A 25,087-nucleotide genomic window follows, 5' to 3' on the forward strand; every position below is an offset into this window, starting at 1 on the left:
TTTACTTAGTAATCTCTTAAATTTCTTCTAACTGTAAAGGTCTGTGATAGTTAAAGAATCCAAACCAATCATTATGAGCCTAGACCAAATACAAAAGCATCTATTTCCAGAAAGCTTCAGGAATAATGACAATGAACACTTGAAAGGGCACAGCACACCAGCCTTTGTGGTCGGGGCACTTAATGTTCTCTAGTATTTTGTTGTGCTCGAATTAACATTTCATTACCTGAAAAAAGCAAAGCTCATAATTCTTTCTGAAGCTTGACCTCGCTGGGTGTCAGTGATTTGCACAAGAGCTTTAGTGAGCAATTTCTAATTCCTTTCAATCAGTGATGTTTATCACTCACCAGGGAAGCTACTTAAAGTGAGAGATAACATCCTTCACGGGTAGAATTTAATGACATGTGTTTATTTTATTTTATTTTTAAAGATTTTATTTATTTATTTGACAGAGACCACAAGTAGGCAGAGAGGCAGGCAGAGAGAGAGGAAGGAAAGCAGGCTCCCTGCTGAGCAGAGAGCCCGATGAGGGGCAATGACATATGTTTAAAATATTCCATAAAACAACTCAAAAGTAACACCTGATAAACTCATTTCTATTTTTCTAAGTTCTCTTTCTAAACAGGTATACCTGGGACCAAGGTGTCTGGAGGCAAGCTTTTCTTCTTTTCGGAGATCAGAAGCCAGAGTATTGTGCAGATGCAACAGGACAAAGGGAGATGGACCTAAGAACATCCACTGGACACCTCCTTAGTTCCAGACATTTGTGCTGGAGACCAGACTGCTGGACAATCCAAGAATGAAAATATTACTGTTGCCCTCAAGGACCTGACTTTGGTCAGGATATGAAAGAACCATGCAACCAAAATATTAGAGGTGGGACAGGGACCACGACCTTCAATAAAGCTCCAGGAAGAACTCCCTCCTTACAGCTCACTGGGGAATGCCCAGTCTTTAGGACCACAGGAGGCACAAAGTAAGGACTTGGCATGAGAAAACCTCACTTGAATTTCATCTTAAACAATAGGTAGGGCTTCATCACAAAAGGAGTTATTCAGGGTAAAAAGCAAGAGTAAGTAGAGACTTAGAAATGGAACATTTTGAAGCGTGATGGAAGAAACAGTATAACTGGGATTCCATCCATTCTAAATACTAAATGTCTTTAGAATCTGTTCAGTTTCCTATAACCTAACCCAGTCCCCTAGTCCAGGCCACCATATATGTTGTCTGGATTATGGCAGTATGTTAACCCTACCAGTAATACAACCAATAACTACCATGCTTTCCAAGGAGCAATGAAATAAGTGATCCTTTGTGATAGGTGTCCCAACCCTAACATACTGTGGAAACACCTGTGATTTCTGTGACATGGCCAGTATTGCTAATACCTCTGGGGTTTGTTGCCTGCATCCACGATTGGTGGAAATGCTTGTGTCACTAACCTCCTTAGAGGAGAGAGACAATAAAGACCTATCATCCAAACTCATGGACCCTCTGTATTCTACATGGCTGCAAATACCCAGTTTTGATCGCCAGTTTGGAACTGAAAGGACACATCTTAAACTCTGCCCTATAGGACTGGGTGAGTTACAGAAAGCTGACAAGCCTGGGTGTCAATCCCAATTTTGTCACTTAACTAATGTGTGGTCTGGACATTGCTGTCCTCATCATAAGACCAAAAAGAACGCCACAGGTAATCAATAAAAAGCATTTCAGCTGTCATCTCCTCTTTAGGACTAGTACTTCAGCAATTCTACAAGGAACCTGCAGAATCTCTGGCTGGAGGCCACAGGTTTTTAATTAAGTGGTCCCATGATATTTAGTTTAGATTCTATTTAGAACATAGCAACTTTTTTTTTTAAGAGCAAGTAGGAGTGGGGGTGAGGGGCAGAGGGACACGGAAAAGCATACTCCCCACTAAGCCAAGAGCCTGGACCCCGGGATCATGCCCTGAGCTCAAGGCAGACACTTAACTGACTGAACCACCCAGGCACCCCTAGAACACAACATCTAATTTTTTTTTCTAAGATTTTATTTATTTATTTGACAGAGAGAGACACAGCAAGAGAGAACACAAGCAGGGGGAGTAGGAGAGGGAGAAGCAGGCTTTCCGCTGAGCAGGGAGCCTGATGCGGACCCTATCCCAGGACCCTGGGATTGTCACTTGAGCCGAAGGCAAATGCTTAACTGACTTATCCACCCAGGTACCCCTAGAACACAACATCCTAAACACTGCCTCTCTTTCTCAGATTTTGCTTCTCACAGCAAGAGCCACAAGAAACCATTTCGCTACCACAGAAAAGCCTTCCCCATCTCACCATCTTTCCAGTGTCCGAGGAAAGGGACATGCAGAAAGTATAAGGTAGGTGAGGATCTGAGACTCCCAACTTAGGGAGCAGCCCCCCCGATACCCACACACATCCATATATATCAGTTTTTTTTTTTAAAAACGCTCAAAAGGTTATAATAATCCTCCAAAACAGAGCAGAAAAAACTAAATGAATGGAGACTACTGGAGAGTTGCCTAACATTTGTGAAGATGGGAAAAGAGGTGTCCTTCCACACTTGACGCTCCTGTTTGTTCGCTTTTAATTCCTTCCCATCAGGAAGCCACATTTCAATCGGCAGACACACTTAGGCCTCAGTAACTGCAGAACAGGTTTGGAAAGAAGGGTCTCGCAGCCCTATAGCAGAGTAGTTCCTTTCTTCCACTAAGGTCCACTCTATCACTTCAATGTGCCAGCAGCATGCTGGGAGTATGAAATGAACATGAGGTGCTTCCTGCTTCCAAGAAGGTCTCGGTCGAGTGGGACCCCTAAACAAGTCATGGCTGTCCAAAGGGATGAGCGCATAAGGCAGGTTTGTACTTAGCTCCCCGGGAACGCGCAGGAGGCGGCAGCAGGAGCGCTTCCCACGGCTCACTGAGTCATCAACAGTGCCTTTCACGGTACCAGGCACCAGGCAGGTGAGCCAGGAAGAGAGAGCTGGGCTGAAGCCCAACACTCGTTGTATGGCTTTAGCCAAACCATTTAATCTCCTAAGCTATTGTTTCTGCATCCATAAAGTAGGGCAGCAATATCTACTTTTTTTAAATTGTGAAGATTAAATGAGATGAAGTGTGTGTATGTGTGTAGCACATTCCTGCCACATAATAGTTATTCTATAAATAGAAACTCTTTTTAAAATTATGTATGATAGGGACCTGGGTGGCTCAGTCAGTTAATCATCTGCCTCCGGGTCAGGTAATGATCCCAGAGTCCTGGGATGGAGCCCCGTGTTGGGCTCCCACCTCCGCGGGGAATCTGCTTCTCCCTCTGCCTCTGCTCCTCCCCTCTGTCCTTGCTCTCCCTCTCTCAAAATAAATAAATAAAATCTTTTTAAAAAATTACGTATGAAAATCTTTTTTATTTTAAATTATCTTAGAGAGAGAGAGATGAGCATAAGCAGGAGGCAGGTACAGAGGGAGAAGGATAGGCAAAGACTCTCAAAGCAGACCCCAGGCTGAGTGTGGAGCCCGACTCAGGGGCTTGATCTCATGACCTTGAGATCACAACCAGAGACAAAAGAGTCCAACATTTCGCCAACTGAACTACCCAGGTGCCCCTGTATGAAAACCCTTTTAATGGCAAAAAGTCTGCTTGCAGATTATCGGTTTCTTGTAGGAGTCCTGAGATACCACATAACTTACTCATTTTTGTATCTCTAACAACTGGTAAAATACCAGTTTCACTCAATAAATATTTGTGTTTCTGAGAAAACTCTGAAACTCTCTGGAGAAACTTTCAAAGAAACCAGTCATTAGAGGGGTTTCTTTTTGTTTTTCTTCACCGATTAAAATCCAAAATGCACAACTTAATGGAGACAAGAAAGCTAGGATCCTGGGGCACTCTAAGTACAGAAATGAGGCCAAATTTATATATAAATGAGAGAGAAAAAAGATCTAATTTTTAAAAAAAAAATTCTACTCTTCTTTGATTTTGAGGAGGAGACCTATTCAGGAAGACTCTGAATATTGCTGAAATTTGTAGCTAGGCAAAAGAATTTTAAAAACAAATTAACTGGGGCGCCTGGGTGGCTCAGTGGGTTGGGCCACTGCCTTCGGCTCAGGTCATGATCTCAGGGTCCTGGGATCGAGTCCCGCATCGGGCTCTCTGCTCAGCAGGGAGCCTGCTTCCTCCTCTCTCTCTCTGCCTGCCTCTCTTCCTACTTGTGATCTCTCTCTGTCAAATAAATAAATAAAATCTTAAAAAAATAATAATAAAAATAAATTTAAAAAAAAAACAAATTAACTTTATTTTTGTCTTCCAAGAAAATATATTCAAGGTAAAAAAAAAAAAGTCATGAAATACGAATGTGTCTTGAGAACTGGAACCCCCCTAGGACCCCATCATGCACAATGATAATTACTGTTTACTGGGAATTCCTGTCTAGTGCTCCACCAACTGCAGTGGGACTAGAAAAAACCGACAACAGAGGAAAATGTCACATCTTATAAGGAGTTACACAGCCCTGATGAGGTTCTCCCACCAACCTTAACTAACAATGACCAGAGAAACTTCCTGAGCATCTAAAAAGTTCTTGTCACAAAAAACAGAGGTCTCAAGTTCTTAGTTTTCTACCTAGTATAAACACTTGTTTCTGAGTGAAAAAAAGAGTCCAAAACCCCTGGGGATATCCTACTGCTCTGGGAGAATTCCACTGTGATCAGATCAGTGTAAATGAAACAAGAACATATGATCCACATTTATTTTAAAACCCACCCGCATTAAGTACAAAGAAAGTCTGGCAAAATGTAGTCTTGGGTCTGCTGAAACTAGAATTTTTTAAAAAGGCCAAGAGGTATAACAGAGCCTGAGACACAGCAGGGCTAACTTTGTAAATGTGGACCAATTCATTTAAATATTTTTTTTCTGGTTTCTCAACATTTTAGCAGTGGCAAGAATCTCCAAGTCAAGATTAGCCAATGTATGTTTGGGCTTTGGAACACTGAGATCTGACCAGGGACTCAGTCTGGGCTCGTGGAAAGCTAAATGGATTTTCTTTTTTTTCTTTTTTTAAGAATTTTATTTATTTATTTGACAGAGAGAGATCACAAGTAGGCAGAGAGGCAGGCAGAGAGAGAGGAAGGGAAGCAGGCCCCTGCTGAGCAGAGAGCCCGATGTGGGACTCGATCCTAGGACCCTGAGATCATGACCTGAGCCGAAGGCAGTGGCTTAACCCACTGAGCCACCCAGGTGCCTTAAATGGATTTTCGTAGGTACATAAATATATGTGTGTACCGGTACACATAGAAATTATGGGCCTATATGGATACATAGAAATTACACATATACACACCTACATACAATTTCAGAACTTTTGAAAGTCTTTAATAATCGAACACTCGCTATGAATCTCCAACAGAGGGGGCCCAGCATGACCTGACATACGGGCCCCTGGCATCTTGGTTTTTCTTGAGCTGCCACATGGGATACTTTGGCGGGGAATGCTGGACTCTTAAACTCAAACAGGACGCGGATGTCTGGGATGCTGATGACTCCCCACCTGCAGTCTCACTCCCTTCATTCAAGATCCATTCAACGGACAATTATTAAACACCTGCTATGAGCTTTATCCAGGTCTGATGCAAACTGAGTGTTCTCATCCTATCCTTGAACTCTCCCCTTCTCTTGTGTGTAAAAGAAAACCAAAATGGAAGCCCACCACTTAACAGGAGAATGTGCTCCTGCAGACATTTCTGTGTTTTCTCTTTCCTGCTTGCCATGGACTTCCAAAGGCTTATTTTTATCCCCCGACACTCTTCCTGTTTATGCCCCATGTGAAACTATCGGTGTTTCAGAGGGAGGCTGCCTGGTGAAGATGACAGGGTGTGCCTGTCATCCAGGGCAAGGGGGAACCCCCGGGGAGGCAGGGGGAGAGAGAGGAAACAAGTGTTAGTAAAGTTCTTGCCTGTTCCCAGTTCTCCCGCAATGTGCTCTGAAGAGCTAAATCCCAGGGCAAATATCCACATGCTCTCCAGCTCTGCCCCGTATCCTTCGATGTAACCAAGGTGAGGGGATTTGTTTGCCTTCCTCCTCCTAATTACCCCCCCTCCCACCCCTTGGTGAGAAAACGAGAAGAGAGTGCAGGCTGATCACAGAGTCTTGCCCTCCCACAAGTATGCCTGGGATCGGGATTGCCAACCCCCTGCAGAAACCCTGAGGCCGACGACAGGGAGGAGTCCTAGGCTTGGGTCAGCCCAGCACGGAGCAGTGGGGCCAAGGTAAACAGGCTGGGCCTGGGCCCCCAGAACCCTCTGCACACAGGAGATGAATCACAGAGCTTCTGGCCCAGCTGCAGGCTCGCACGGCGGGCTGCCAGGGAAAGCCCAGGCCAGCTGGGCCCAGGCCGCTCCTGGTGGAGGCTGCAGGTCTTCCCGCTCTGTGCCTCCCGCTGCCATGTTAAAAGCACGGGGCAGGGGGCAAGCACCAAAAGTCTCCCCAAGACAGCTGCTCCCCAGGACCCCCAAGCCCTCGGTTCGGAAAGCAACTTCCCACAGCCTCTCTCTACACGTCCCCCTGGCTCACTTCTGAAGACTTCTCAGGGGTCATCCCACCACACGTATGGTTTGCTGGCCTCCTTGGGGCAGTAATTATCCTTATTTCCCATGTCAAAGGGAAATGAGGCTCAGAGCTGTGAAATTAAGATTTTTTAAAAATCCCTGCTGCCCTCTGCACTGCGTGAAGCAGCTGCACACACGGCCTGTTGCCCAGCCTGGCCGGGGACCTCGGCCCCACTTCCCAGGTGAGGAAGGGCAGCTCCGGGGAGAGGACGGGCCCAGAGACACACAGAGAGCACAATCTGCTCCCTACCCTCCTGAGGATTTAGTTTACCTTCACTGGACCATCCAGCCTCCCAGGAGACCCTTCCACGAGGTTGGCCACTGGCACAGGCCTGGTGCCCGGGGGTGGACAGGTAGTCCCATGACTGGAGGGCTTTCCAGAGCTTTCAATATCTCAGATGAAAGCATTTATAAATTCCCTGCTACTAAAGTAGAAAGATAAATGCCACAGGGTTAGAAGTATCTGGTCATTCTCCTAAACCTTGTTCTTCCTTATCCAGGATGAGTTAAAGGCTTTTCAAAGCCGAAGTCCACCCTGACTACACAGGTCCGGGCATTCAGAAAGGATCCAGGGGTTTCTCTACCTGGGGCTGCATCCAGACACTCTCCACACAGCCTGGGCCACTCACCTCACTGCCTCTCATTTTCCCAGGGCCCCAAGGCATGCTGCTTGCCCCCTCCGGGCCTGGAAGAGCAGGTAGAGGTGAGGAGATGGAGGCGTTCCCCTGGGCCTGGCCCTGGGCTGATCACTAAATAATGAGATTTGTTTTCCAGCACCCAGAAGCTTGTTTACATAACACAATACTATGGACACACAGCAGTTATCTAGAAGCACTCATATCTGTTAAGGAAACATGAACTTCCTCCTCAGACTACACCTATTATACATCTTATTTAAAAACCTTTTGATTCTATTTATGTCAAAAAGAGACCCCATGGTTGGGGCGCCTGAGTAGCTCAGTCAGTTAAGCGTCTGCCACTTGGTTTTGGCTCAGGTCATGATCTCATGGGTTATGAGATCAAGCCCCGCATGGGGCTCCAGGCTCAGCAAGGGGTCTGCTTGAAGATTCTCTCCCTCTGCCCCTCCCCCGACTCATGTGTGCACACGCGCTCTCTCAAATAAATAAATCTTCAAAAAAATTTTTTTTTCTTAAATAAACTTCATGGCAAAATAAGTGTATCTGTTCAGAAGGTCTGGAAGGTAACAAGGCAAAATGATAAACATGATGACTCCCGGGTACTGCCAGGCTTGGGAATCACGGTAAAAGACTTTGGAACTTTGGTTGAAATCCAGGTTCATCCATTTCTTATTGGTATTATCTCAGATAAGCTTCTTACCTTCTAGACTCAGGATCAACTAGGAAATGGGGAGAGAGCTCTCCACCTTGCAGGACTGCTGTCCAGGCCTGAGATGGCACACGTCATATTCCAGCACACAGCACAGACTCAGGAAGGGCTGGCTATGATCTATCATTACATCTGCAAAAAAAGGAAGGTTGCCAAAAGGCCATACCACTAGCCTTCCGTAGCTATAGAAACTGTCTCCTGCTGAAGGAGAGAGCTAACAGTATCACTCCTCATTCTATAGTCCAACTTTTGCCTTTGCTTCTCCAGGGTGACCCTAGATTACCCTAGACTACCTTGAGCTCCTGTTGGAGACTAAAGTGTGTTGGCTTTTCTGCATTTGCTTCACGCATGCCCTCATCCTAAATCCATTCTCCCCCTCTTCTCCAGCAGCTCTAGGGCCTGTGGGCTGACCTCTGAGGGCTTGCCTCAGCAGGGCCCTGTGCCCTCTGACTTCCAGCTGGGACCTGCCAGGGGGAAGCACCAGCACAAGATCTGGGCATTTATTCCTCCCTCCCTCCCCACTCCACCAAATATGGGGCAGTGGCTCCGTCTTTCCTATAGTCCCTCCTCCGTGATTCTAGCTCTGGCTGCCTCTGTAAGCAGTCCTCTCATTAAACCCTTGTCAGATAAAACTTGTTTGAAGATGCCATCTGTCTCCTGCCAGGACCTCGACCAAAACAATGAGGGAAGAGGTTCTCTCGGGGGAACTGTAATACTGTTAAATTGACATCAGAAAAGGGAGATTCTGAAAATAATTATAAGCTTTGGAGACAGATTAACCATGTCCAGGTCAGAGAAGGACTCTGATTTCCATCACTAGAACCTCTAGGAATTGAAGCCATTTTCATCTAAGTAGATAGGTCACTGGGAAAAAAACAGCCTGAGCCTAGAGATCCTGACTTTTCTACAGTGGAGAGCTTACCTCCCCCTTTCTGAAGCAGTAAGAATCCCAGGGCAGGAGAGAGAAGAAACCAGCTACATAGACTGTCTCATTTGGATCTGACAACAACAACTTGGTAAGCATGACTATTATCTCCACTTTTCAGGGGAGGAATGGAGTCATAAAGATATTAATGATCTTGCCCAAGGTCACACTGCTGGTAAATGGAAGGAGGAGGATCTGAGCTGTCTAACCCCAGTCTGCATGCTGCTAACCCGTGTGTTATACGCGCCCCCCAAGGGAAGGCCGGGAAAGGCAGCTGAGAGCGAGAAGCGAAGGCAGGCGGGGGACCGGGGATGGGGGTGTACAGCCTCTTCCTAACTGCCTCAGCTTCTGATGGTACCTTCCCATCATGCAAGGTCCCCCACAGTCAAGATGGGGTTGTAGGGACATATATCAGGCCCTGACTGAGATCATCAGCCGCAGAGATTAACCAGAATGGAGAGTGTATGTAAACAAAATGCTCCAAGGGACTGTGGCTTGTGAAAAGAGACTGTGATAAACTAGGATTCTTCGCAGTATTATCAAATACCAACCCAAATCCTGCCTGAACCTTTAGTCTGCAAGAAATCTCTCTCTCTATGCGTAGACCCCTGTAATAACACACAGCCTAAGGACAAATGTTGCCCAAATTTGAAAAACGATCCAGAGACAAATGCCTAAACAACATTTTTGAGAGAGAAAAACAAATACTGTTGGACACACCTGGCAAATTCATCCACAGAGAAATTATCGGCAACTCTATCACTTTTAAAGGAAAATAATCCCTTGGGCCAAATAATACACCAAGAACACGCTACACCTATCCAACGCCATCGTCCTAAATCTAACCCAAGTACCGTGCTTGTTAACAGGCTCTTATTCCACCTGCAAAGCAAGGCGGCGTCCTTCCCACATTTACCAGAAATCTAATAAATGAGACCACGGTATATGACAGACTCACGGACAACAGAATAATTATCACCGTAACATGATTCGTAGTCTGCACACAGTGGCCGAGTCCTGACTCTCATTCTGCTTCCCATAACATTTGCTTTTTCTCTGCGCTAATCTATCTCCCTCTTGCTGAAAAGGGAAGGTGTACAGGTGAGTGGATGAAAGATTCAGCCTCGGGCCTATTACCTATCGTTCAGTCATCCAAGGAGAAAATCAGTCGACAAGGAACAGTATTTGTACTGAATAGGAGAAAACAGCACGTTAAGATGTAATGTCAAATGGTTTCCTAGTATTAACATCTTGCCAACCAATCAGCCAGTCTGTGTACGTGTTTTTTCCTAATGCAATCTTGAACCACTCTGTATTCTAGCTTTTTAACGGGATGACAGCTGCATGGAACTCATTATGCAAACAAAGCTGGCTGCAGAGATTTTAAGAGCAGCAAAAGGTCACCAAAAGTGATCTGCACCCCTGGGGATAAAAATATATTATATGTTTATAAAAAATTAAAAATTAAAAAAAAAAAAAGCGATCTGCAAAGCCCTCGGGGCTCCATCTTACCAGTTGAGCCAGCCTGAGAAGCCTTGCCGCTCATCTGCTCCTCAGCACTGATGAGCTGCAGGTCTGTGTATGAGGGATCAAAACTGGGGCTACTGGTGTCTTCAGAATGTGTGGTCCAGCTGCTCTCAGAGGTCAGAGGGCATCTCCTCAGGGAGTCGAAGGAAGGGCACGTCCAGCAGGGCATGGTCAGTGGCAGGGCTGGGGACAGACCAAATGCAAAAGCAAGCAGTATAAATAGGTGTGCTCTGTTGATCTTTCATGCTTGTCTTACCTTGATGGTGCGTGGATCCTGTGAAATCTTAACAGCCATACAAGGCAAGGAAATGATAGAAACATCACTTATGATAGACAGGGGAAAATGACTGACTGAGAGCTCACCGTCAGTCAGTATCAAAACCAATACCATGAAGAAGGGAGTCTCCTGACTCTCAGATCGAAGAAAATCTTGCTAATGAAAAACAGTGATTTCCAGCTCTAAATCTATTTCTAAACTGCGATTTCCGCTTCATCCAAACCAAAGCTTCACGAGTCCTACTGTTTCCCCCTTACCCTGCCTCCATTTTTTAGGGGCATGGCAACAATCTCAGGAAAACTCACCCAATTACACTGCAAAATCAGAGCTAGGTTACGTTACGGGATAAGAGAAGATAGGTGAATATGGATGTATTTGCCTCGGAATGGGATACGGCCCTGCTTGAGGCTGACTGTAACCGGACAGTCTGCAGACTGTACAGATACCACGTGAGCTCTCCCGGGGCTGCTGATCGGTAATAGAACAGACAAGAACTTCCAGGATGCACAGGGCTTGACTTTCTCTCCTGAACGCCGAGCACCAAACCGAGACTTTCAAAACCGCTTTGGAAAGTTTCTTTTTTTAAAATGAAATTTTCGAATGTTCTTCATTTGTCTTCAGTACATAACCTACCACATGGTTTCTCCAAGGTGTTCCATGAGGATCTTCTCGCAAATTTATTAATAAGTACTACAAACAAGGGCCAAAAGGAGTGTGGACAGGGGAGAAAAAACAAAAGAGAAGGAAATCGCATTTCTTGGGTCCTCACGAAATGTCAGGCACTTTTACAAATATTACCTCATTTCATTACCAGTTCTGAGAGACAGGCAGTGGTGTTATTTGACACAAGGGAAAACTGACTCGAGAGGTTAAACGACTTGTTCAACAAGGGTCAGTTCTCTGGGGTGCCTGCTTAGTTCAGTCAGTTGAGTGTCCAATTTCTGCTCAGGTTATGATCTCAGGGTCATGATATCAAGCCCTGTGCTGGGCTCTGTGCTCAGCACAGAGTCTGCTTTCCTCCTCCCTCTACTTCTCCCCCTTCTCTCAAAAATAAATAAAATAGAATCTTAAAAAAAAAGTGTGTGGGGGGGGTAGTTCTCCTAGCTGGAGAATCAAAATCATAGTGTTGGCTTCAGAGAAATACGGGTTAAGATAAAATGGAGAAAAATGAATAAACAGCAATTTATGGGACATGTGGAACAAATATGAAACCACAGAGAATTTTCATTTAGTATTCTCTTACACATTTGTAAGACATGTAGGTCTTCTCTGTCTGGAGTAGTCATGGCTCACTTTGCTTTTACTTTAAAAACATTACCCTCTCAGGCCCCTGGGTGGCTCAGTCAATTAAGCATCTGCCTTCAACTCAGGTCACGATCCCGGGGGTCCTGGAACGAAGTCCTGCATTGATTGGGCTCCCTGCTTAGCAGGAAGTCTGCTTTTCCCTCTGCCCCTTCCCTCTGCTTGTGATCTCTAATAAATAAAATCTTCTAAAAATAAATAAATATGGACCACATCTTCCTTATCCATTTGTCCATTGAAGGGCATCTTGGTTCTTTCCACAGTTTGGCGACCGTGGCCATTGCTGCTATAAACATTGGGATACAGATGGCCCTTCTTTTCACTCCATCCGTATCTTTGGGGTAAATACCCTGCAATGGCAGGGTCATAGGGAAGCTCTATTTTTAATTTCTTGAGGAATCTCCACACAGTATTCCAAAGTGGCTGCACCAACTTGCATTCCCACCAACAGTGTAAGAGGGTTCCCCTTTCTCCACATCCTCTCCAACACATGTTGTTTCCTGTCTTGCTGATTTTGGCCATTCTAACTGGTGTAAGGTGGTATCTCAATGTGGTTTTAATTTGAATCTCCCTGATGGCTAGTGATGATGAACATTTTTTCATGTGTCTGATAGCCATTTGTATGTCTTCATTGGAGAAGTGTCTGTTCATATCTTCTGCCCATTTTTTAATATGATTGTCTGTTCTATGTGTGTTGAGTTTGAGAAGTTCTTTATAGATACTGATAAGGAAGATGTGGTCCATATACACTATGGAGTATTATGCCTCCATCAGAAAGGATGAATACCCAACTTTTGCAGCAACGTGGACAGGACTGGAAGAGATTATGCTGAGTGAAATAAGTCAAGCAGAAAGAGTCAATTATCATATGGTTTCACTTATTTGTGGAGCATAACAAATAGCATGGAGGACAAGGGGAGATGGAGAGAAGAAGGGAGTTGAGGGAAATTGGAAGGGGAGGTGAACCATGAGAGACTATGGACTCTGAAAAACAACCTGAGGGTTTTGAAGGGGCTGGGGGTGGGAGGTTGGGGTACCAGGTGGTGGGTATTAGAGAGGGCACGGATTGCATGGAGCACTGGGTGTGGTGCAAAAACAATGAATACTGTTACGCTGAAAAGAAATTTAAAAAAATAAAAATAAATAAATAAATAAATAAATAAAATTAAAATGTTGCCCTCTCAGTAAGGTATTCCTGAGCTGTTCTCTCCAAAGACACAAAGTCCCTTCTCTCCTTCATCTCTCCTTAGCATGATCACCATCTAATGTACTACATATCCAGTGTCTTCCCCACTAGCGTTTAAGCTCCTTGGTGGGAAGCCAGGAATTTTGGTCCATTTTGTTTACTTCTGTACCCCCATTCCTAGAATAATGTCTGGTGTGAATAGGTACTCAATGAATATTTGTTGGTTATGTCAACAGAAGCACCAGAAATCACTCCTAACAGTCTATGGTAAGTACAGACTCTTAAAACTAAACTTGTACCTATAAAACTCGAAAGGCTAAGGAAGTAAAAATAAACCACCAAAAAGCCAAAAGCAAAACTGAACTTGTAAAGACTTTTTATAGAACTTCTATTTCCTACAGTATAATGGATTAGACACTTTAAGCTATTGGGGAAACAAAATTAAAATATTAGGAAAATGTAGTAACATTATTTGAAATACATTATAGCATGAGCAAGAAAGCAAAGAATTGTCAGAGGCCAAGTTCAAGTTAGAACCCAGAATGGTAAACAGCACACAACCTGATTTTCATACCCTGAGGCTTGTAAACAAACCAGAGAAACTCTTGAGGTTTTTTTTTTTTTTTCTTTTCTTTTTTTTAAATGTCTTGTGAGAAAGCAAAAGGAGGAAAAACTTAGGGCTAACTCAAGATGGGAAATCTAACAAAAGATGTGATGCATGAAGCTTGAATTCCCAAAGGGATCTGTTCAAGGGTAAATTAGGAATAAGTTCCACCCCCAAGCTAAGGATAGCAAACACAACGGTCTGTCTTAAGACTGGGTACAAGGTAGAGAAAAGAAACCTCCTGAGAATTTATAACTATAAACTGTCCCACAAAGGGGCTTGTAGCTAAAACTACTTGTGTGGTCTGAAAACCTTCCAGTTTGAGAACACAGTTGAAGTATTTGCAGGTTGGTAGTGGCCTCAGGCACCTGGGAAAAGCAAATACTAATCCTTTCTGGAGGAAGATATTTCAAAGCCAGTCTTCCCAGACAGACTGTTCCTCAGTTTCACATGGAAAAATCAAATAATAAATAAATCAAATAAATAAATAAATAAATAATAAAAATAAGTAAATCACAAAATATATAAGAAATCAAGTTACCATAAACACAAACCAGAGAGCCTGTAATGTGTGGGGGCGGGGTGGGAGTGGGGCGGGGGTGTGGGGGAATAGCAAACAGAATCAGACCTGTGAAGAATTCAGATCTAGAATTATTAAGCAAGAAATGTAAGTATATTTACTACATTTAAGGAAACAAGAAAAGAAGAAATGAAAATGAAAATATTAGAAAAGAACACACAGAACTGAAAATGAGCTTCTGGAGAAGAAAAATACTACTGTAAATACAAAATTGTCTAGACAGCATAGAAAGGCAGAGAGGGAAACATGAAAGACAGATTAAAACACACGGGAGCAGTGCCTCACTGGTTCCGTCCATGGAGTGTGAGACTCTTGATCTCAGAGTTTGAGATCCCATGTTTGAGTGTAGAACTTAGTTAAAATTAAAATATTTAAAACACATGGGAGAGAAAATGGGAAGGTCTTGTAGTTATCTGTAGAACCTGAGCTCCTAAGAAGAGTGAGAGAATGAGAGGCAATATTTAAAAAAACAAAAAAACAAAAAAAACAAAAAAAACATTACTGAGAATTTCCCAGAACTTATGAAAGATTTTATTTGTCATATTAGAAATTCCATGGTATCTCAAGATATGTAACCAAAAACAAGTGTACAAGTGGACATCAAAACCATACAAGACCAAAGACAAAGAGAGATCTTAAATAAGATTACTTTCAGAGGAATTATGATTAGGCTGACTACCACCTTTACACCAAGGCAAGCTAAAGCACACTTCAATGAGCTGACAGAAAATAAGTGTCAAGTAGAATTATATACTCAGTGAGGAGATATTCAGAGGTCAAGGGAATAATAACAATAATCTAAACAAACAAAAACCACAATTAATCTAAAAGAAGGAAAGATGAGAAAAAGAAGCATGATACCACAAAAATAAACTATATCAGTGCTTGATAATAAACATAAAAGGACTAAAATTGCCAGCTAAAAAAAAAAAAAGACTATCAAGTTGAAAAAAAAAACAAATGAAATCCAATGTGCTGCTCACAAAGGACACATCTAAAATACAAAGATTTGTCAATGATGAAAGTAAAGGGATGAGGAAATCAAACAGGACAATATATTAAAATATTATATATGCTACATATATAATACATATGAACATATAAGATAATATATTAATGGAAAGAACCTGATACATTGTAGCCTATAGACTTTAAAGTAAAAAGCAATACTAGAAAGGGTCACAATAAAATTATATGTTTTAACTCATCAGAAATATAGTAATTCTAAATTGGTATATATTTAATAACTGAGTCTCAAAATTATTAATACAAAACTGACAGAACTGCAGAAAGCAAGAAATGTCCATCATCATAATGGGAGATTTTTAAATACACCTCTCTCAGTAACTGATAGACCAAGCAGGCAGAAAAATCAGCAAGGAAACAGAAGATATAAACAACAAAATGAGCAAACTGATCTAATGGTCATACAAAGATCAACAGATGAAGAATATATAATCCTCATAACCCACATCTAGAACTCTTATAGCAAGTGACCACGTGCTATGACATAAAGCAGATTTTAACACATAACAAAAATGGGTATCAGACCATGAACACTGATCACAATACAATTTAGTCTCTAGTTATCCAAACCACTTATCTAGATACAACTAGCATCTATTTATCTAAACTAGATAGAAGACAATTTGAAAAATTCAGAAACTAAGAAACATACTTTCAAATGATTTGTTGGTCAAAGAAGAAATATTAATGAATATTAGCAAACACTCAGAACCAAACAATAATGAGAACAGTATGTGTTAAAACTTTAAGAATGAGGGGCGCCTGGGTGGCTCAGTGGGTTAAGCCGCTGCCTTCGGCTCAGGTCATGATCTCGGGGTCCTGGGATCGAGTCCCGCATCGGGCTCTCTGCTCAGCGGGGAGCCTGCTTCCTCCTCTCTCTCTCTCTGCCTGCCTCTCTGCCTACTTGTGATCTCTCTCTGTCAAATAAATAAATAAAATCTTTAAAAAAAAAAAAAACTTTAAGAATGCAAGTAAGCAGTACTATCAGGAACAGTTGTATTGCTTATATTTAAAAGAACTGAAATGTAATACAATAAGCTTCCAACTTATCTAGTTACAAAAGGAACGGGGGGCGCCTGGGTGGCTCAGTCATTAAGGGTCTGCCTTCGGCTCAGGTCATGATCTCAGGATCCTTGGATTAAGCTCCGCGTCGGGCTCCCTGCTCAGCAAAGAGCCTGCTTCTCCCTTTCCTCCTCCCCCTGCTTGTGTTCCCTTTCTCACTGCCTCTGTCAGATAAATAAATAAAATCTTTAAAAACAACAACAAAAACAAAAAGGAGCTGCAAAATAAAATAAAGATTTCTAAGAAAGATTTTATTTCCAGGAAATGAAAAATTATTTCTTAGAAAGGAAATAATAAACATAAAAGCATAAGTTATTGAAACTAAAAAATACATAGATTAAAAAGTTCTTTAAGAAGATTATGTAAAAAGAATTGAAAAACTGTCAAGAAAAATCTAAAAAAAAGAGGGCCCAAATAACCTTAAGAATGAAAAAAGACACCTGATTACAAATGCTATATACATTTAGAAGGCAATGAGGAGAAATAATGAATGTGTTTACACCAATACATTTGGAAAAAAGATAACACTGTAGAAGTTCCAGGAATTTATAACTTCAAAACTGATTCAAAAAGAAAGTTAGAAACCTGACTTGTCCAATAATCATCAAATAAAGTTAAGCAATCCTTAAACTTTCATAAGAAAATGTCAGGCAGATGGTTTTACTGAAAAGTTATGTCAAAGTTTTTTATTTTTATATTTTAAATTTTTTTATTTTTTATTATTTATGTTAGTCACCATACAGTACATCATTAGTTTTTGATGAAGTGTTCCATGATTCATTGTCTACGTATAACACCCAGTGCTCCAGGCAATATGTGCCCTCCTCAATACCCATCACTGGGCTCACTCATTTCCCCCCACAAAACCGTCAGTTTGATTCCCGGAGCCCATAGTCTCTCATGGTTCATCTCCTCCTCTGATTTATCTCCCTCCCTTCATTTTCCCCTTTCTTCTCCTAATATTCTCCATGCAAATAAGTGAAACCATATGATAATTGCCTTTCCCTGCTTGACTTATTTCAAACTTTAAAGAAAAAAATTTCAATCTTTCAGAGTACAAAAAAGAGAGACCACTCATCAACTCATATTATGAGGTTAGCATTTCCTGACATCAAAACCTGACAATGTGTATCTGATTAATACTTATATTCTCTAAAATGAGAATGACAGGCCAACCTCAATCAGGACATAGATACAAGAATCCCAAATAAATTATTATCAAAGAGAATTCAGAGATTGAGGAAAAGGAGAACTACATCATGACTAAATTGGATTTATCCAATGAATGCAAGGTTGGTTTAACACTTTCTCAATTTTTTTTTCATTACTGCCCCACTGACACATTTTTTCCCCAACCATCCTCTCCCTTGAAGTCCCTCTTCCCCAGTAGAATATTATGACCAGGAAATTGATATTAATACAATCTACCAATCTCACTCACATTTCCCCAGTTTTACATGTACTCAGGTATGTATTTACTTCTACGTCATGTTATCGGTGTGTGGGTTGTATGTCTACAATCACAATCCAGATGCAAAACAGTGCCATCACCACAAGAATACTGACCTTTTATTCATTTCTACTTCTTCCCCTCATGCCCTGTTCCTAACCTAGGGCAACCACTAATTTGTTTTTCATTTCTATAATTTTGTCATTTCAAGAATGCTATATAAATGGAATCATGCAGTATGTGACCTTTTAGGATTGGCTGTTATTACTCATCAAAAATCTCGGAAATTCACTCAAGGTGTTGAATGTCTCCATACTTCATTCCTTTTGATTGCTGAATAGTGTTCCACAGTATGGACTAACCACAGTTTAACCATTCACCTCTGATAGAACACAGAGTTTCTGGCTCTTGGGTATTATGAATAAAGGTGCTTTGAATATTCATGTATGGTTTTTGTATGAACCTAGGTTCCCATTTCTCTGGGATAAATGCCGCAGAGTACAACTGCTAGGTCATACAATGGATCATTCATGTATTGCTGATGAGAATACAAACCATAAAAATGCCTTTGGAAAAGAGTTTGACAGTTCCTTATAAAACTAAACATGCAATTCATTTCTCTGCTTCTTTACTAGCATTTAGCATTACCACTGTTTTTATTTTAAGTCATCTAATATATGTGTGATAACTCATTCTATTTGCATTTCCATATTGATAATGATATTGAACATATTTCCAGGTGCTGATTTGCCATTGTATATCCTTGTCAGTGAAACATATGTTTATGTCTGTTGCCCATTTTCTAATTAGATTGCTTAGTTTTTTTCATTGTTGAGTTTTGAGGCTTCTTTATACATTCTAGACACTAGTACTTCATCAGATATGTGATTTTCAAGTATCTTCTCCCAGTGGATAGCTTCCTTCTTTATCCTCTCAACAGGGTCTTTTATAAAGCAGTTTTAATTTTGATGAGCTCCAGTTTATCAATTCCCTTTTAAATTTTAATAAGACAGATATATTGTATATCTATCATGTACTATATATGTAACTATGCTGTACACATAAAAAGAATAAGATTTCTTTGCCTCAGGGGCACCTGGGTGGCTCAGTGGGTTGAGCCTCTGCCTTCAGCTCAGCTCACAATCTCAGGGTCCTGGGATGGAGCCCCGCATTGGGCTCTCTGCTTGGCGGGAAGTCTGCTTCTCCTCCCTCTCACCTGCCTCTCTGTCTACTTGTGATCGCTGTCAAATAAATAAGTAAAATCTTTAAAAAAAATGAAATATTTCTTTGCCTCCCCAAACTATTTTTAGCCCCATTAGAGGTAATATTACCTGTTGGTAACATGTGAATTAACATTACTAAATCAATTAACATAATTCACTATAGTAATACATTAAAAGAGTAAAAAACCCATATTGTCATTATAATACACACAGAGAAGGCACTGAATAAATTTTAGTATTATTTATGGTAGTAATTTTTGGCAGACTAGAAAGAGACGAAGTTCCCTAAACCTAGCAGAGCTAACCCCAAAACCCTATCCAAACAACGTGCACTGCTGGAGAGTGTTCCCTTGGAGATCTTGATCAAGATGATGGGTGGCCGCTTCTCCCACTTCTATTCAACAACCTATTTGTGGTCAGAACCTACACAATAAGGCAGGAAATAAAAAGGAATGAAAAAAAACCAAGCCTATTCTTTGCAGATGATATTTTTGGATATAGAAAATAACCAGGAAGCCCTAATAAATTACCAAATTAACAATTTTAGCACAGTACTTGTGCTTTTTAAAATAAATATATAAAATAATTGCATTTCTGAAAATAAGAAATATATAGAAAATTAAACTTGAAACAAGACAGCATTTATAATAGTAACAAAAATATCAAGTATATATAGTAATAAATCTAATAAAAGATGCTCAAGTTCTCAGAGGAGATACTTCTAAAGTCTATTAACAGATTGTACAGAAGATCTGAATAAGTGGAGATATATAATTAGGGTTTAAGAAAATGTTTGGGAAAATTGGACGGCCACGTGCAAAAGAATGAAACTGCACCATTTCCTTATACCACACACAAAAATAGACTCAAATGGATGAAAGACCTAAATAGGAGACAGGAATCCAACAAAATACTTGAGGAGAAGACGGGGAGCAACCTCTTAGACCTCAGCCGCAGCACCTTCTTCCTAGAAACATCGCCAAAGTGAGGGAAGCAAGAGCAAAACTGAACTATTGGGACTTTATCAAGATACAAAGCTTTAGCACAGGAAAGTCAATAAAACCAAAAGACAACTGACAGAATGGGAAAAGATATTTGCAAATGACATGTCAGATAAAGGCTGGTATCCAAAATCCATAAAAAACTTCTCACACTCAACATCCAAAGAACAAATAATCCAATCAAGAAATGGGCAGAAGACATGAACTAACATTTCTGCAAAAAAGGCATCCAAATGGCCAACAGACATATGAAAAAGTGCTCAACATCACTCGGTGTCAGGGAAATACAAATCAAAACCACAGTGAGATACCACGGAAATACAAATCAAAACCACAATGAGAGGGGCGCCTGGGTGGCTCAGTGGGTTAAGCTGCTGCCTTCAGCTCAGGTCATGATCTCAGGGTCCTGGGATCGAGTCCCGCATCGGGCTCTCTGCTCGGCAGGGAACCTGCTTCCCTCTCTCTCTCTCTTTCTGCCTGCCTCTCCATCTACTTGTGATTTCTCTCTGTCAAATAAATAAAATCTTTAAAAAAAAGAAAACCACAATGAGATACCACCTCAGACCAGTCAGAATGGCTAAAATTAACAAGCCAGGAAACAACAGATGTTGGCGAGGATGCAGAGAAAGGGAAATCCTCCTACGTTGTTGGTGGGAATGCAAGCTGGTGCGGCCACTCCAGAAAACAGTATGAAGGTTCTTCAAAAAGTTGAAAATAGAGCTAACCTATGACCCAGCAATTGCACTACTGGGTATTTACCCTAAAGATACAAATGTAGTTACCCAAAGCGGCATGTGCACCCCAGTGTTTATAGCAGCAATTTCCATAATAGCTAAACTATGGAAAGAGCCTAGATGTCCATCAACAGATGAATGGATAAAGAAAATGTGGTATATACATATATACAATGGAATATTATGAAGTCATCAAAAATGAAATCTTGCCATTTGCAACAACATGGATGGAACCCGAGGGTATTATTCTAAGCAAAATAAGTCAATCAGAGAAAGATAAATATCATATTATCTCACTGATATGAGGAATTTGAGAAACAAGACTGAAGATCATAGGGAAAGGGAGGGAAAGATGAAACAAGATGAAACCGGAGAGGGAGACAAACCCTAAGAGACTCTAAATCTCAGGAAATGAACTAAGGGTTGCTGGAGTGGAGGGGGGTAGGAGGGTGACAGACCCTGGGGAGGGAATATGTTGTGGTGAGTGCTGTGAACTGTGTAAGACTGATGAATCACAGACCTGTACCCCTGAAACAAATAATACACTATATGTTAGTAAAAAATAAAAATTTAAAAAAAAATTAGGGTTTAAGAAAGTTAATATTGTAAAGATGTTCATTCTCCCCAAATTAATCAATAGATTTACTGCATTCTCAATAAAAATTTTTGCATATTTTTCCTATTGGTAAGCAGAATCACACTGTTTAGATATAAACGAGGTAGAATTTTAATAGTATATATTAAAAATGAACAAAATAACAGAAATAATAGTAAAATACTATATAGAAAAAAATTAAATTAGACTCTTACTTCACATCAAATGGAAAAATCAATTCTAGGTGGATTGAATATCAAAGCATAAAAGGCTCCATAAGATAAATTTTAGGGGCACCTGGCTGGCACAGCTGGTTGAGGTCCAACTCTTGATTTCGGCTCAGGTCATGATCCCAAGATCATGAAATCAAGCCCTGTGTTGGCTCCAAGTTTGGTGCAGAGTTTGCTTGAGACTCTCTCTCCCTCTCCCCCATGTTCATGTATATTCTCTCTCTCTCTCTCAAATAAACACATAAATCTTTTTAGTCATTAGAGAGAGAGAAAGAGAGAGAGACAGAGAGAGCACAAGCAGGGGGAGCAGTAGGCAGAGGGAGAGGGAGAAGCAGACTCCCTGCTGAGCTGAGAGCCCGACGTGGGGCTCAATCCCAGGATCCTGACATCATGATCTAAGCAGAAGGCAGATGCTTAACTCAGGCAGATGCCTGAGTCAGCCAGGTGCTCCAAAATACATAAATCAAGAAAGAAAGAAAGAAAGAAAGAAAGAAAGAAAGAAAGAAAGAAAGAAAGAAAGAAAGAAAGAAAGAAAGAGAGATAGAGAGAGAGGAAGGAAGGAAGGAAGGAAGGAAAGAATATTTTAGAAGACATATACCTAAATATGCTCATGACTTCAGGGTAGGGAAAGATTTCCTTTACCAAGACACAGAAAACACTAAGCATAAAAAGAAACAAATTTCATATTATTAAAATTAAAAATTTCTTTTTATAAAAGGAACCAGATCTTAAAAAAAAAAAGGGGGGGGGGTGCCTGGGTGGCTCAGTGGTTAAATCCTCTGCCTTCAGCTCAGGTCATGATCTCAAGGTCCTGGGATCAAGCCCCACATCAGGCTCTCTGCTCAGCGGGGAACCTGCTTCCTCCTCTCTCTCTGCCTGCATCTCTGCCTACTTGTGATCTCTGCCTGTCAAATAAATAAATAAAATCTTAAAAAAAAAAAAAAAAGGAACCAGAAAGAGAGTAAAAAGACCATCCACTTTATCCTACACCCATGTGTAGGAGATACTGTCATATATCACATCCACAAGGAACTCTTAGAAATCAGAAAGAAAAAGGGAAAGACCCCAGCAAGAATACACCTGAATAGGACTTTTATGAAAGAAAAAAAAAAATTCAAATGGCAAAAGGGGGGGGGGCAGCTCAATCTCATCAATAATCTAGAAAATGCAAATTAAAACCACACAAAACACCATTACTCTTCCCCTTCCCTTTCCCCATGCCTCAGCATGACTAAATAGAAAAATATAAAGAAAAGAAAGAAAAATATGACAATCTTAAGTGTAGACAAAGAAGTAGTGACACAACATCTTTTATACATGGGTGACAGGTAAACTGAAACTGCCTGAGAAAATGGGCTGGTGTGATCTGATAAAGCTGAGGATAAACTCTCTATGGCCCAACAGGTCCCCTCTGACTCTTAGGCGAGAGAACAGCTTACACTTGGTCACCAGGCTGTGTGTTTAGATGCTCACAGGGGAAAAAGAAAAAAAAAAAGAATGCTCATAGAAACACATTCCTAAATGCCAAAAAGTAGAAACAAGACAAATACCCAACAGTAATACAATAGATAACTGAATCGTGCTGTATTAGTTTGATGGAATCCACAGCAAGAAAAACTAAAGGATCGTTTATAGCTGCAGGTGACATGGAAAAATGTCATAAATACTGTGTTAAAGGACCAAGGTACAAAATAATGCATTCAGTATTATTCCATTCACAGACTTCAAAAAGAAGCGAAATTAAATTATATCATTCTTGATGCCTGTGTCGGCAGGGAAGATGTTAAGAAAAATAATATAGTTTATATCACAAACCCCAGGAAGGCGGTGATACAGGAGGGAGGGGTGGGATATCTGATGCGATCCGTAGGGAAGCTCAGGGACTTCTGGGTGATGACAATTTTCTATTTAGTAAACTGGGTGATGGGGTTGTACTGTTGTTCTTTATAATTTAATAAACACTTTAAATATATTCCTTTATATTTATTCAGTAGTTAAATAAAGCTTATTAAAACCACATATCAAATGACTCTACTACTGAGAAAGAATGCTATTTGAATTATTAGTATTTTCACACTGGTGTTTTACATTTGTTAGATAAAATTTCAGGATTTCCCTGAAAAAGCAACCAGAAATAATGCAGCTGGGAGAGTCGAAGTCCCAACATCCCGAAACACTGCTCTCATTTACCTATCAGCTTAGAAACCTTAGATGAGGGACGCCTGGGTGGCTCAGTCTGTTAAGCAATTGCCTTTGGCTCAGGTCATGATCCTGGGGTCCTGGGATGGAGGTCTCCCCTCTGCTTATGTGCTCTAATAAACAAAAATTTTAAAAAGATCTTTAAAAGGAAAGGAAAGGAATCTTAGCTGAATCACTTTATTTAGGTTCTAAAGTGAACGTGCTCAGGCCACAAGATGAGTTGAATTGAGAGCTGGAGCCTACTTTTCTCCCAGGGGCCAGGCCTTTGACCCCTGGGCCAGAGGACAGCAGACTGCTGTCGTCACAGCTCTTCACACACCAGGGCTCATCCAGCCAGCAAAAAATAAAGTGAGGGGCACCTGGGTGGCTCAGTGGGTTAAAGCCTCTGCCTTGGGCTCGGGTCATGATTTCAGGGTCCTGGGATGGAGCCCTGCATCGGGCTCTCTGCTCAGCAGGGAGCCTGCTTCCCCCGCGCTCTCTCTCTCTGCCTGCCTGCCTACTTGTGATCTGTCTGTCAAATTTAAAAAAAAAAAAAAAAAAAAAAAGAATAAAGTGAAACAAGATAGAAATCTGCTACTCCTCCTTTCCTAAGAGCTTAGGTATAAGGACCCAGGACCCAGACTGCCTGTCTAGTTCTACGCCCGGTCTCGCAGCCTGAGGCAAGTTAATCTATCTGTTCTGCTGTAAAGTTCTCACCTGCAAATACAGGGCTGAAAACTGTATCCACTTCACAGGGCAATTAGGTGAATACTGGCAAAGCACTTGGAAAAGTGCTTGCACAAAAGAGCCACTGAAAAAGGGTCTGGAGGTTATTACCTCCAGACCTAACCTTGTGTCCAAATCTACTTGAAATCTCCACTTAGGTCTCCAGCCTTACCCATCTGAAACGAAGCCCCCGTTCGCCCCCCACACCAGCTCCTTTACCCTGCCAGGTGCTCAGAACAAACCCGCCGAGCCACCCTTGTTTCTTCTCACATTCAGCCCGTCACAACTTCTGTTAGTCCTCCCTTCAAAATACATCTGGAATCCAATCACTTCCCACCATCTCCAAGCTCCACCCTGACCCAAGACAATGCTGTGTGACCCCAACTAACGTCATCCTCCACAAATCTGTGGACAAATCTGCATACAAATGTGTGTGAATATGTAACGTCTTCTCTAGCACAGCTCCATCCTCCAACATTCTTTCTCATCTAACCTCACCCTTAAGTACTCCCT

The 25,087-nt window shown here is 41.5% G+C and overlaps 1 protein-coding gene across 3 annotated transcripts in view; it reads right to left on the minus strand.

Annotated features, from left to right (window-relative positions):
* The window catches only part of STON2 (stonin 2), a 156,240-nt gene that overhangs the window by 84,633 nt on the left and 46,520 nt on the right, over positions 1-25,087 (minus strand). For 2 of the 3 annotated variants that reach the window (XM_082736397.1, XM_082736398.1), the window contains exon 4: positions 10,386-10,583. In XM_082736397.1, the coding sequence (XP_082592523.1) occupies positions 10,386-10,583 (198 nt within the window). Of the gene's footprint in view, positions 1-10,385; positions 10,584-25,087 lie in introns of those variants that run through there. The other variant, XM_082736399.1, reaches the window with a different exon arrangement.

Source organism: Mustela nivalis, assembly GCF_964662115.1.
Source record: "Mustela nivalis genome assembly, chromosome: 6".
Lineage (NCBI taxonomy): Eukaryota > Metazoa > Chordata > Mammalia > Carnivora > Mustelidae > Mustela > Mustela nivalis.